Raw genomic sequence first — 13,748 nt, forward strand, 5'->3', positions numbered from 1 at the left:
TTAGCTGCCATGTGGGTGCTGGGAATTGAACCTGGGTCCTCTGCAAGAGCAACCAGTGCTCTTATCCACTGAGCCATCTCTCCAGTCAAGAGCTCAGTTTTAATGAATTATGAAATCCTTACAGGTAATAATGAAGTTTTTAAAAAATTTCTAAAATTCCAGTGTCAACTACAAAGTCCAGATCAGTAAGGGCTTAGTACATAAAACCTGGGAAGAAGTTCATAGGAAATCAGGAGTTTCATTCCACAGGAAAATAGCTTCACTTTGGCAATAGAGGAACGTATGTGATGAAAACACAGGACTTGAACTTAACTTAGGTAAACACTGACATGCTGTGATGGTGAGGCTTGCCCCTCACTGCAATCAGTTTATCTAGGTAGTTTTAAAAAGATCCTGTTCTCAGAAATTACCTCAATTTTCCTAGATTAAGACCCCAGGTCTTGATAACTTTTTAAAGAAGAAGTGAAAGATTTTAATATATAGCTAAGGTTTAGAATAGTTGCCCTAGATACACAGAGATTGTAGCATACAGAGATACACAGAGATTGTAGCAATCTTTTTCTGGGAAAAGGCCATTTATATATAGAAGGATCCCCATAAACACACAAAGATATTTCAGTACTTACTGACTACTTTTCATGTGTGTGTGTGTTCATGTATGTGCATGTGTATATGTATATGAATATGTAGAGGCCAAAGGACAACCCTGGGAGTTGTTCCTCAGGTTCCACATCCACCTTGTTTTTGAGGCAAGTTCTCCCATTGGCCTGGAACTCAATGACTAGGCCACAGTGACCCCCAAAGACCCTCATGTTTCCACCGTCCCAGTACTGAGATTACAAGTTCCACCACCACACTTAGATTTTTCACATGGGTTCTGGGGATTGGGCTTAGGTTCTGGTGTTCACAAGGTAAACACTGCTGACTGAGCTAGCTCCCCAACCTTTGCTTCTACCTTGATAGGCATGTAATTCTGTCCCCCTAATCCTGGGATGTGTTTCCTTATCTGCTTTGCAAATGGTATGCATAGCTCCTGATAGATTTTTATTATTGTAGGAGCTAAGGTGCTTACACTGTTCCACTGAGACTTCTGTGCTGGATATTGACTAAGATTCCAAACCAGAAAAGACAATATTGAGAGTAGTTTTTTTTATTTAAACGGTTGCTAAATGTTTAATAATATGGTCAAAGTCTCTGCTTATAAAGTAAATAAGAACGCTTTTGAACATGTGAAGCAATGAGACTTTGGACTCTGAGTCCAGACCTTTGTAGCTTAATTTACAAATTAAGGTAGGAAAAGCTACAAAGCCTTGAAGAGTCAAGCACTGGGCTCTATGTTTCTTGTAGCCTTCTTTTAAAGGCTAAACAGGTTTCCTTCTTCCTTGTCAAAAAAGTGTTCATAGGCAACAATGTTGCTGTGTGTTCTTCAGCCCAAGTCTATGTCTGTTTGTGCCTGTTTAGGATTAAGAAAATATAACATGGAAGGTGTAACATTTTCCCAGGGCTAGGGCTGGGGCTGAGGAGATGGCTCCACTGGTAAAGGCACTGGCCACACAAGTCTGCCAACCTGAGTTCATTTCCCAGAACCCATGTAAAGAAAGAGGGAACCAACTCCACAAAGTTGTCCTCAGTCTCTACACATGTTCCATGACACATACATGCCTTCCTAATACACATACACACACACACATTCAATAAAATTAAAATTAAGTCCAAGGGTTACTAGTATTTATTACTGAATATGAGCCCCAATGATACAAAACAACCACCTGATTTAACAAAATTCCTTGAAATTATTCTTAACAGTTTCTGCATTTGCTTTGCTAAATTAAACTGCAAAGGTAAATTGCAATGTGCCATTCAAATGTCATGTAACATTGATTACCAGCCAGTTCCCCAGTTACCTGGGTTGGTTTTTGGAGTATGAACTGAAGGATACAGAAAGGAAGGTTGATCTGTTCACAGATGAAACACATGGTGCTAAAATTATGCAGAACAACATATCCCAAACTGGAGAGGAAAATAACTGAATGGTACAGTTCCATCTCATCTGCCCCAACAAGCTTTTCATCTGCCTCGTGCGTGTTTTTGGAAGAGTTCTGGGAACATTCTGTAGTTCTCAGATATATCCAAGAGGCGAAGCACTCAGGACTAATAATGATCATGTATTAATTGTGCGGACTATCTTCCATCATCTTAGCATTCAATTGTAGATGGGTATTTTTACCAGCCAGGAAATAAAAATAATCACAAGCACATGCAACTCCCTGTCAGAATAACTTTGATCTAATTGCTTCTTCTTCTTCTTCTTCTTCTTCTTCTTCTTCTTCTTTTTTTTTCTGTCTTTTTGAAGCAGGGTCTCCCTGTAGCCCCAGCTGTCCTGGAACACACTATGTAGACCAGGCTGGCCTTGAACTCACAGAGATCTGCCTGCCTCTGCCTCCCAAGTGCTGGGACTACAGGTGTGCACCACCACGCCCGGCTTCTAATTGCTTCTTTATTTCTCTTTTACTGTTATTTCACATTGATGAGAACAAGAGGTAGAAATTGGTCAGGTATTTTAGGGTAAAAGACCCTATTTTTTTCTTGGCTAAAAGCCAGAAATGCCATAACCTTGTAGGCAGCTTCGTCCTTGCCAGATGCCAGATATGCCGGAAGTGTTTAAGCCAAACTGTCCCTGGTTCTACCACAGCCAGTGGTTCAATATACCAGAACAGGGGATTTGGTTTTTCCTTATGTCTTTTCCCCTAAAGAAATAAACCTTTCCTGGAAACCATACTGAGGGAATGACAGAAACTGCCAGACACCAGGATGAGAACTGGGCTGGCTCATCTCCCCGCTCCCTTCCTCCATCCAGTAAAGTCTTGTGAACTCCAAGACAGTGATGCTTAATAGTACTTTGCTGCATAGGACCCCTCCTGCTTCACAGGATCTCTCTCTCTCTCTCTCTCTCTCTCTCTCTCTCTCTCTCTCTCTCTCTTTTTCCCCTTAAGCTTCTTCCTATGAATCTATAACAAACTTCTCTTTAAAACTCACCCTCTGTGATCCATGACCTTCATTCTTTACATTCACAGGCATGCCAGAGGCTCAAAGGTTTTGGTGACTGTTAAATCTCAGACCCTCTTTTCCTAATAAAGTTTCTTTTGTTCTCAAAGACACCCCAATATTCCTATATTAACATCATTTCCCAATGTTCAGGAGCTAGCAAATAATTGGAACCGGGGCTAGAGAGATGGCTTTAGCAGTTAAGAGCACTGACTGTTCTTGCAGAAGACCAGGGTTTGAAACCCAGCATCCACATAGCAGCTAACAGCCATCAGTAACTGCAGTTCCAGTGGATCCAGCTCCCTCTTCCGTCCTCTGCAGGCATTGCACAACACAGGTGCACTTACATACATGCAGACATAACACTCATTCACATAAAATAAAAATAAAAATGAATTAGAACACAGCATCTGTTGAGAGAAAGGGAAAGAAGGACAAACAAAATTGAGAAAATTCTACCCATTGCATTGATTTTTAGGGATGATACAAATGGAATTTGAGGCCTCCCATCACTGTATGTTTGAAGAATTTGAGGCCTCTCATCACTGTATGTTTGAAGAATAGTATCTTGATGATACATGGGAGTATGGGGTCCTCTCTTAGGGTTCTTAGTCTCATTGACAAAAGAATTTAAGAATGGACTCAAATGGAAGCTGAAGGCCATTTTATTAGAGTTGAAAGAAAAACCTAGGGGCTGGAGAGATGGCTCAGTAGTTAAGAACGCTAGCTGTTTTTTCAGAGGACATGAGTTTGATTCCCAGCACCCACATGGCGGCTAACCACAGTGCTTAACTCCAGTTCCAGGGGATCCCCCCCCAATGCCATCTTCTGACATCTGCAGGCATTGTACGATATGGTTACACCTACCTACATGTAGATAATACACTCATACACATAAAAAATGAAAATAATAAAATAAAATACTCAAAATAAAACCTCAGGGCAGGTAAGCTGTAAATCTCAGCAGCTGCCCTGAGGAGGAGAATGGAAGAGAAGGAAAAAAGGCCATAAAATCATGCCCATTTAAAGCTAGCCTGGAGGCCAGACACATGGGGAATTAGCAGGCACGTGGCAGGGAGGGGATACTTAAAGAAAGAGTAAGAAACTCAAAATGTTGGGGCAACTGAAAGTGTTAGAGAAAGCATGATCAGAAAAGAGATGGACAAGAAGGAGAGGTTATGCTTTTCTGAAGAGTTTTTTAAAAAAGACAAAGCTACATGTGTGGCCTGATAGGCTACTACAAAGGGGATAGGGATTCTGGACAGGACAAGTTCACCATCTCATTAACACCCTAAGTATTCTGCTCATCTCTTTAGCATGCCTTAAGGTGAACCTGCCTACCTAGGACTGGTCCTATGGCCAGGCTATGTCTCCATCCAGGCCTTTTAAGGGGCCTTTCTTGCTAATGCAGCATTGGCATATAGCTCAGTGGTGAACTGAATGCTTAGCATGCACAAGGAACTGGATTCCATCCCAGCACCAAAATAACACCCCCACCCTAAACGATACTCACTGGAAACTTTCTCTTGTTTGTATTAATTGAATTTGTTTTTTTTTGACAATTTTGGATATGTATGTAGAGCCTTCAGTTTGCTCTCATCCCTCACCCTCTCTAATCTCCCTCCCACACAGTCATTTCTCCCTCCTTCCTACAAGTCCCTTTTCCCACATTTGTGTCTCTTTGCTTTGTTTTGTGACCCACTGATTTTTCCTGGGGCCATCCATGTGACCATGGGTTTGGGATCATCCATTCGTGCCTGGAGGACTCCCCATTGGATACAGAACTAAAGACAATGACTACCTCTTTCCCCAAATCTGTCAGACATTCAAGGAACCCAAAAGAAACATATCCTCTTTGTTCTTTTTCAAAGTCTTAAAAAATAAAGTATTAAAAATTTAAAAGTATTTTAAAGTATCTTTTAAGTATTCAAAAGTAACTTTAATTTCAATGGTATAGGAAAAGCTCAGGAATAGAACAACAACAAAACTACTGTAATTCTCTGAACTCAAAAATTCCCACTAAAATATCAAATGTTCCCTCAGGCTCTTATAGGGAAAGGATCGCCTTGTGCACTCAGCCTGTACTGGCCTCAGCTCCCTCAGTGTCATCTCTACCCTTCAAAGTCTTTGAAAGGAGACCTCCATAAACTCCAAACAATAAAGCAATTCTTGCTTTGCAAACATGCCCAGCCAGGACCCCCAGAAACCCAAGCATAAAGCTCTGCAAATAGGTCTTGCTTTGCAGCAGGTCTTTCCAGAGACCCTTATGAGGAAAAATGCAGACCCTAAATCTTTTACCTAACTCCCATGACTCTATTTACATACACAAAGGTACTTAAGCTCCCCTTGCTGTTTGGCCAGTGTGACTACTACAGATTCTCACCGGTCAGTAGTCAACCCTCATTGACTAATAAAGGTCACTTTGGATTGTATGCAATTGGTTGCTCTTCTTTTCCATCTGTGACTCTTTCGACACCTAATCCTAACATATAACCTGGGAGAGGGTGCTAACCCAGGGGAGAGCTAAAACTCCTAATTCCTAACATTTTGGTGCTGAAATACAGGAGAGTTAAAACTCCTAACATTTTGGTGCTGGATCCCAGAAGAGTTCTCAGCTTTCCACTCCTAATTCCTAACAACTTTTACCTGTTTGAAGGGTCATTTTGCATAAACCTTCAAGTTGGTGGCACACAAGGCTTTCTTTCTTGTGATGTGACTCAGATGGCTCCGGGTTTGTCAGGAAGGTGACAGAAGTGATGCTGCACTCTTCCTGTGCACAGAGGTGGGAAACACACTATAGTTTGTCCCACCCATGGTCATTTTACTTCTGATCAAGGTGGCGACTGCCACGTCGCCAGGAATAAATTCCTCTTTACCCATCTGCAATAAATATTTTATGTGGCAGCGCTTTTAAGGCTGTATGAATGCCTCGTTTCTCATTCTCCTGCCACACCCCCCTCCTTAGTTTTACCATCTATTGATATTTCTTGGTAGAATCACATATTTCTTTGATGACCTAAAAATCATGTTTTTCTAATTATCAGTATTCCTACTGTATTAATTAGTTGGCACCCACATGTTAGAGAGAGCTTTCTTATCTCTCTGAACATTATTTTAGGAGGGAAGGAGTGTGTTGCTCTCCAATTGAGAAAGTGCATGGATCTTAAATGTTTACTTCGATGAGTTTTGAGAATTGCACATACCCAAATACAGCTTCTTACAATAAAATGGAGAGGTACTTCTGCCCATCTAGAAAATTATCTCATGCAAGGGAATTGGTCTATGAGCAAACATCATTAAACCCTCTCCCATCACTGCACCTATTAATGCCACTCACTTACAGCTTCTACCAAAAAGGTTTGCCTCTCAATTTCAACCACATCTTCTCTGTTTTTATTCCTGGTGTCCACATCCTATTCCGTCTCCCTCATTCTCCATTTTCACTATGTAGAACAACTTGGCCTCTCTTGACTTCATCTGTTTTCTCTCTTCACCCATTGTAGGAATTCTCCATAATAAAACAGAACATGGAAGTTATCCATCCAGCAGGAATCCTTCTTAGAAGAACAGAAGAAGAAAGGCCACCACTATTTCATGTTTCTTTTCTTTTCATGGAACACAGTGTTCCTTAGAGGCAGCCTTTAAGAATCACTGCCTGACAGGAGCATGTTTCAAGCAACCTAGCCAAAGGAAATTTAGATCTGTGGATACAGACCAAGGCCACCCAGACAAGAACTAGCAGAAGCTATTTTTCAGAGCTTGCTGAAACAAAAAACAAAACAAACAAACAAAAAAAACAAAAACCAGCCAGCAATTTCTGTATTTAGCAAAGACTCAAAGTGAGTCAGAGAGTGGGAGAGCTTTGTGATGTAAAAGAAGGAAGAAGTTTTAATTAGATGTTAGTATAGGGTATGTGGAGGCATTCTGTGTGATTGGTTAGAGTAACATGAGCTTTCTGTAGTTGAACCAGTGGCTAAAGGAGATGTGGCTTGGCTTCCTAGACTAGCTGCTACAGAGATTGTGGGTCACAGTTCTACTGTCATGTGTGACCCAGGCATTGTCCTTTTGTGTAATCGGTCTCTTAGAGTGAACAAGGTATTGGAGAGCTATGGATGGATAGATCGTCCTTCGGCACCCTCCTAAGCATCAACATCTGCCTTGGCCCATTTTTATTCTCCTACTTAACTTCTTTTCTGTTTTTGAGTCCTAACTTAGGATTTCATATCAACTTTCCAACCCCTAAAACAGAAATCTGCCTAGACAGATATATAATATGAATGAATATCAATTTGATGTGAGAGAAGACTGAGTGTTCAAGGAGAGCCTCATGGTCATAATTGGAGTTATCAGGAAGATCTCATTGTGAATGACAGGTAAAAGAGAATTGGGAAGAAACAGTCATGTTTGTGATCAAAGATGCTGGATTCAGGTTGGGGCCCTCAAAGTGGCAGGGGACTCCTTAAAGATCTTCTTTAGACTCTACATGTGGAAAGTTGAACCCCATTTTACTTATTTACTTATTAGTTTATTTAATTTTTTATTTATGTGTGTGTATGTGTGTTTATATGTACCACATGTGTACAGGTGTCCTCAGAGGCCAAAAGACAGATTCCCTGGAACTAGAATTACAGGAGGTTGTGAGTCACCTGCTGTGGTTGCAGGGAACTGAATCTGGGTCCTCTGAAAGAACAGTTAAGTACTCTTATGAGTTGAACCATCTCTCCAATCCCAGGAACACCTATTTAAAGATGTGGCAAGAGAAAGAGGAAGATTTTCCGAGTTCATACATCAAGGACACAAATGGCACAGGAGCTTTAACATTTTGGTGATCCATCTAGGACATTAACAAGACGTGGAGAACGGGGGAGAAATGGAGAATGAGCAGTCCAAACAATTCGGTAATTATCAGGATTCTATAAGAGGCTATAATGACCTGTTTGTGCCACTATGAAAAGAATTGTGACTCTATCAGAAAAACCACGTACCAAAGATTTCACAATGGACTCAGGGAAGTGGAGTAAATGATTAAAGAAGGGAATTCTCAGAGTTCCTTTCAAAACACAGCACTTTAGCTTCTGTTTGCAGAGATAAAAGTACACCCCAAAAGTGGATTAATATTTAAGCCCTTCTATATTTGTGCCTCCCTTTTCAACAGAGGAAACCCACTTTGGAGGAGCTGGTGAGACCCATCCACAATGGTTTCTCCAGTGCTCATCTTGTTTTCAACTTTCCTCTTCCACGTGGCTATTGCTGGACGGAGTAAGTACTTCTGCCTTTGAGAAAATAAGTCATATCTCTAACCTTTGAGTATATGTCAGGACTCAGTAATGATGGCTTTCGGTTCAGAATGAATGCTGGAAAGACTGAATTGATATCTATATATTCTTCAGTAACGCCATGCTTAAAGCTCCTGTGTGAGATATCCTGCTAATTTAAGCCTCAGTATACTGACCTGTAATATGTAGATAATAGTAATACCTCCTTCAAATGGTTTCTGTGGTCTGTTAAGAAAGATACTGCATTGGAAGTATTTGGTGTGGAATTTGGAAGACTTACAATTTGTACAGGTAGATATCTTTCATTTGTGTGCTAGATGAATTTAAAGACATGAATCAATATTCTTCTAACCATCTGCTTTGTTATCCATTTCAGCCTGTCCCCGGCCAGATGATTTACCATTTTCTACGGTTGTTCCTTTAAAAGCAGCCTATGATCCAGGGGAGCAGATAGTGTACTCTTGCAAGCCTGGCTATGTGTCTCGGGGAGGGATGAGGCGTTTTACCTGTCCTCTCACAGGAATGTGGCCCATCAACACTCTGAAATGTATACGTAAGTCAGTGTCTTCACTTCCACTCTCTCCCCTCATTTGGGTTCTGGCTATGCATCTACCTTATCAAGCTCAGGGTGCACAGGGCCAGCATGGGTTGTAGAGTAAGGGAGAAGCAAAAAGTGCTATCTAAGAAAGAGGACAACTAAGGAAGGTGGAAAAAGAGACCTGGGTTGATCAATAGAGAGGGAAACAGAAGTTAAAAGACAAGTGGAAATATGTTGACATATGAACTGTTGCCAAAGACTCTTGAATAAACAAAACTTGGGGAGTTATCACATCTTTGCACTTTGTCTCAAAATGGAAGCAGCCTTACTTAATACTTAGTGAACTAAATATAAATTTCATTTAAAGTATGTATATATTATATATTTGCAACAAATGTTACACATTAAAATATAAATTTCTTATCACTTTTTTTTTGGTCTTTTTGAGACAGGGTCTTCCTGTAGCCCCAGCTGTCCTGGAACTCACTATGTAGATCAGGCTGGCCTTGAACTCACAGAGATCCTCCTGTCTCTGCCTCCCGAGTGTCTTATCATGTTATTTTAAGTAATTGCCTTCATTTATTGGTCTGAACATCGTATTATGATCATGCTGGCCTTTTTCTTAAGACAGAGTCTCAGGTATTCCAGGCTAGCCTTGAACTTATATGTAGCCAAGATGACCTTGAACTTCTGATCCTCCTGCCTCCACCTCCTAAGTGCAGGGATTGCAGTCATGAAACACCTGATTTTAGCCTTATTTTTTACAATCACTTATCAGATTGAATTTCTCTAATTATTTTGATTATATCGACATGATCTTTATCATAATTATATTTGTTCTTGCAAGTGATTTGAGTTTTTTTTATTTTTAAAAAATCTAAGCATTTTTTTTTTCTGGGGGAAGAAGGTAGTAGATTGGAGGTTGCATCTAGGGCCTTGCATAGGCTAAGCATGTGCTCTACCTCTGAGCTACACACCCACTCCCTAAACATAATTTTTGACAAAAAAAGCTGTCACTATGTTATCATGAGGGAAAAGTTTACTTTAAATCAACAATAACTCTGGATCATTAACAATGTTCCCTTCCTTCCTTCCCTTCCTTTCTTCCTTCCGTCCTTCCTTCCTTTCTTTTCTGCTCAATATATAGCTCTAGTTGGCCTGGAACTTACTATGTAGACCAGGCTGGCCTTGAACTCATAAAGATCCACCTGCCTCTGCCTCCCGCGTACTGGGACTAAAGGCATGTACCACCAAACCTGGCTCTCATTTTTCAACTTATTTCTCTCTCTTTTTTTTTCCATCATTGCACAGAGTATATACACTTTTGTGTTTTTCTATTTTCATCAGCATAGCATAAAGTTAACTAAGTCTCTATAGTCTTTATAACTCATTTTATTGACTCTATCATAGTCTAGGTGTTGGTTTATTTTGGCTAATTAAAACACTCCCATGACAAAGACCATTTAGACTGCCCATGTTCTATTGCAATGACAGTCTTGTATGTATTCTTTGTCTTATTTTGCATTGCATTCTTAGAATATTTATTATTAGAGTTACTGAATCAAAGAATGGAAATGTTTACATATTTTTACTTTAGTGGAAAATTCTACAAATAGAAATTTACCTTTTTTTTTTCTTTTTAAATCGTAGCCAGAGTGTGTCCTTTTGCTGGAATCTTAGAAAATGGAGCTGTACGCTATACAACTTTTGAATATCCCAACACGATCAGCTTCACTTGTAACCCTGGGTAAGGACTTTCCTGAGACGTAGCAGCTGGCTGACAGAGCACATTTCAGTGCCCTTTAGCTAAACATCAGAATTGGTCTGTATTTTATTTGTAACCTCTGAGTTGCACTTGCTGAATGAAAATCCATTTTAGTCATACTTTTGGCAAATACTATGATGCTGTTGAGGGAGGTGTAAGCAGTGAAAAATATAACGTTAACACAATGTGAAATCACCACTCTAATGGCTCTGCAACTCACTGATTGCTTATCTAGGGACATATATTGAAAGGATTGAACTTGGATAATAGTTCCTTATAACCTCTGGGCCAGATCTTGCTATATGATTAAACATATTAGAAATATGAGTTAGATTTTAGTTATGAGCTTGGGTGAACAACCTGGTACTCTTTAGAAGGGAATTCTGTAGAGAAGATTGGGATGTGGTGATGCAGAACACAGTTCTCTTGATGCTCAGGGCACAAACTCAGGTGTGCCTGTTCATATAATTCATCTGTCTTATGAAAAACGAACCAGCGTCACCCGGTCAAGAACACATCGGTTGCTCATTGGGACAGTTTTACTGAAGATCCTTATTTGGGAATGAAGATTAAGAAACACCATGTATGAAGGGAAAACAGTTCTTTTGTCAGAAATGGCAATTGACCAGTGTATCTGATGACAAATGACCCTGAAAAATGGCTTCAGTGACAGCGTTATATTTTCACTGACAACAAAGATGCATTATTTTTACACATTTGCACCAGTGGGCAATAAAATAAATAACAGTACAGGTGTCTCTGTTTGCTTCATTTTTGCATTCTGAAAAATAGATGCTTCCCAGCTTTATGCAGGAAGCAGATTACTCGCTCAACTGGTTGGAAATGAGAGATTTTGGGATATGACTTCTATAGTCTCCAGCTATGAAAGCCTCCAGTGATTTCACCTAAGGCTTTGGTTAGGACACTTCAGGAGTCCTAAGAGGAGTTAAGATCCTTAGGAAAAGAGCATCAAAGATAAGAAAGAGGTCAATATATTGGGGGGGGTGTATAATAGCACATTACTATAGTGGCAGCTACTGAGGAGGCAAAGAAGTGGGGAGCCCTTGAGTTTTCTTATTTGACAACATAGTGAGGCTATCAAAAAATGAATAGGGTTTGGAGGTGGGGGCACCTCAGTGGTAGAGCTCATATTTTGCAAGCCCCTGAATTTGATCCCCAGTACATTTGGGATGCCAGTGAAAGATCACTTTACTACTTAATAGACTGAATTTTCCTTTTTTCAGGTTTTATCTAAATGGAACCAATTCTGCTAAATGCACTGAGGAAGGAAATTGGAGTCCAGAGCTTCCTTCCTGTGCTCGTGAGTCTATGGATCCCACTTGTGGGTGGAAGGACCAATTAGTTTACCCAGACATTATCTGGTTTTAGTACTGCCAGCTCCACATCCCAGAAACTCCTTGGTCCCAGAGACTCCCCAGTCATGATTCAATGAAATAAATGGTTGTTTTCTTATGGTGAATGCTTAGCTTGATATCATTCTGTTCTGGAGGAGGAAACAATCCACTCTGGAATGGCAGGATAGACGCATTTTAGTCACAAACTCATTTGTATCCTCCACCTGATAGACTGGTAACTGCTGGATTTGTTAACTACAAAGCTCCTTCAGTGTTGTGGGAAGGGTTTGGCTAGGTCTGGCATTGGTCTATTGGGGCCTGCCTTAATTTGATTAGGAGGATTCTTTTCTTTTTGTGGTGCTGAGGATCCAATCCAGGGTCTTGTGCATGCCAGGCAAGCACTCTAACGCCCAGCTACACCTCCAGTCCTGGCTAGAACTTCTATGAGCAGCAGTTTCAACCTTATCTTCCTCCTGTTCTGAAACTTTATTCATTAATGCATTCATTCAATCCCATTTTTAATAAACAGGAATCCAAAATCTAGATGCCAGAGCCTGCTCTCAGCCCTCAGATTATAAGGCTAATGACTTCATTAGTGGAGATAGGGAAAGTAACCTTAATAGTAAGACACAAGCCCTTCCAAGCAGCTTGCATTTTAGGAGCAAGTCTCTGATGACTTATTCAAGTTATGCTCAACCAAGCAGTCAGGTGCAACTCTGGGCCTGTTTCTACAGAGATGGTATTGTCATGTTTCTTAGCCTGAGACTGATTTAAGTCTAATCTTTGATTAAGAACCCCAGACATCACAATAGTAAATATGGTTATCTATTCAGTGAGATCTATCCTGCAAAAATAAATTAGAAAAGTAAAGTAAACTTATATAAATACTAATCAAATTAAGACCAAACTACAGGGGAAAAAAAGCTTTAAGATAAAATTTTCATTCAGTACTAAGGGTCACCACGGTTCATATAAGTAGTCTCCCTTTTAAATATGTAAATTAATGTTTTGTCATGAGTAGAAAGGCTACTTTAGTTTCAATCTAATCTGAATGAGTGATTCTCATCTTTTAATGTGCATGAGTCACCTGGGCATCTTGTTAACTTGAAGATTCTGATGGGTGTCTGGTAACGTGAAAGTTCTGATTCAGACATCTGAGGCGGCCTCTCAGCTTCTGCATTTGTATCTAGCTCCTAGATTGTGTGCTAGTGCACTGAGCAAGCTTTGGGAAGCAATGAGCAAGATGAGTCAGTTGAAGTGACATTTGGGTCAGCAGTATCTTTATGTTAGTGAAACTTTTCCTGGATTTGTTGAAACTGTGTTTGCTAGGGCAGGTGATGAGCCACTATTGTGTCTCTGGGTCCTTGCATCTGTATGTATTAACCCCCATGTGTTCGGAGTACAGAAACTGGAGGTCTTTACTAGGAATGAATAAATTAGCAGTAGAACTCAGATGTCACAAATAATATGGCTACAAGTGCTATGTGTGATGAGCCATGACTTCAGGATAGCCTCTCAACAATGTCCTCTACATATTCTGATTTCCAGAAACATCATTCAAGATAGCCTTCAGATCAAGTATGTATAGAACCTGTGCCCTGTGTTGTTGCAAAGGCAAAAGGCAAATGAATTGTGACAAGATAAATTTATTGCCTCCTCCTCCTCCCCCTTCTCCCCCTTCCTCCCCCTCCTTTTCCTCCTCCTCTTCCTCTTCCTCCCTCTTCCCCTTCCTCCTCCCCCTCCCCTTCCCCTCTCCCCCTCCCCTTCCC

The 13,748-nt window shown here is 40.4% G+C and overlaps 1 protein-coding gene across 3 annotated transcripts in view; it reads left to right on the forward strand.

The window, feature by feature from the left end:
* Positions 1-8,190: 8,190 nt before the first annotated feature.
* Apoh (apolipoprotein H) overlaps positions 8,191-13,748 on the forward strand; it is a 16,560-nt gene continuing 11,002 nt past the window's right edge. The window contains exons 1-5 of one of the 3 annotated variants that reach the window (XM_029568404.1): positions 8,191-8,304; positions 8,698-8,874; positions 10,510-10,606; positions 11,869-11,945; positions 13,528-13,557. In XM_029568404.1, coding sequence (XP_029424264.1) covers positions 8,241-8,304; positions 8,698-8,874; positions 10,510-10,606; positions 11,869-11,945; positions 13,528-13,557 — 445 coding nt within the window. In that variant the 5' untranslated portion in view covers positions 8,191-8,240. The remainder of the gene's footprint in view (positions 8,305-8,697; positions 8,875-10,509; positions 10,607-11,868; positions 11,946-13,527; positions 13,558-13,748) is intronic. The other 2 variants (XM_029568405.1, XM_008843225.3) reach the window with 2 other exon arrangements.

Source organism: Nannospalax galili, unplaced genomic scaffold, assembly GCF_000622305.1.
Source record: "Nannospalax galili isolate Female #2095 unplaced genomic scaffold, S.galili_v1.0 scaffold781, whole genome shotgun sequence".
In the NCBI taxonomy this organism is placed as follows: Eukaryota; Metazoa; Chordata; class Mammalia; order Rodentia; family Spalacidae; genus Nannospalax; species Nannospalax galili.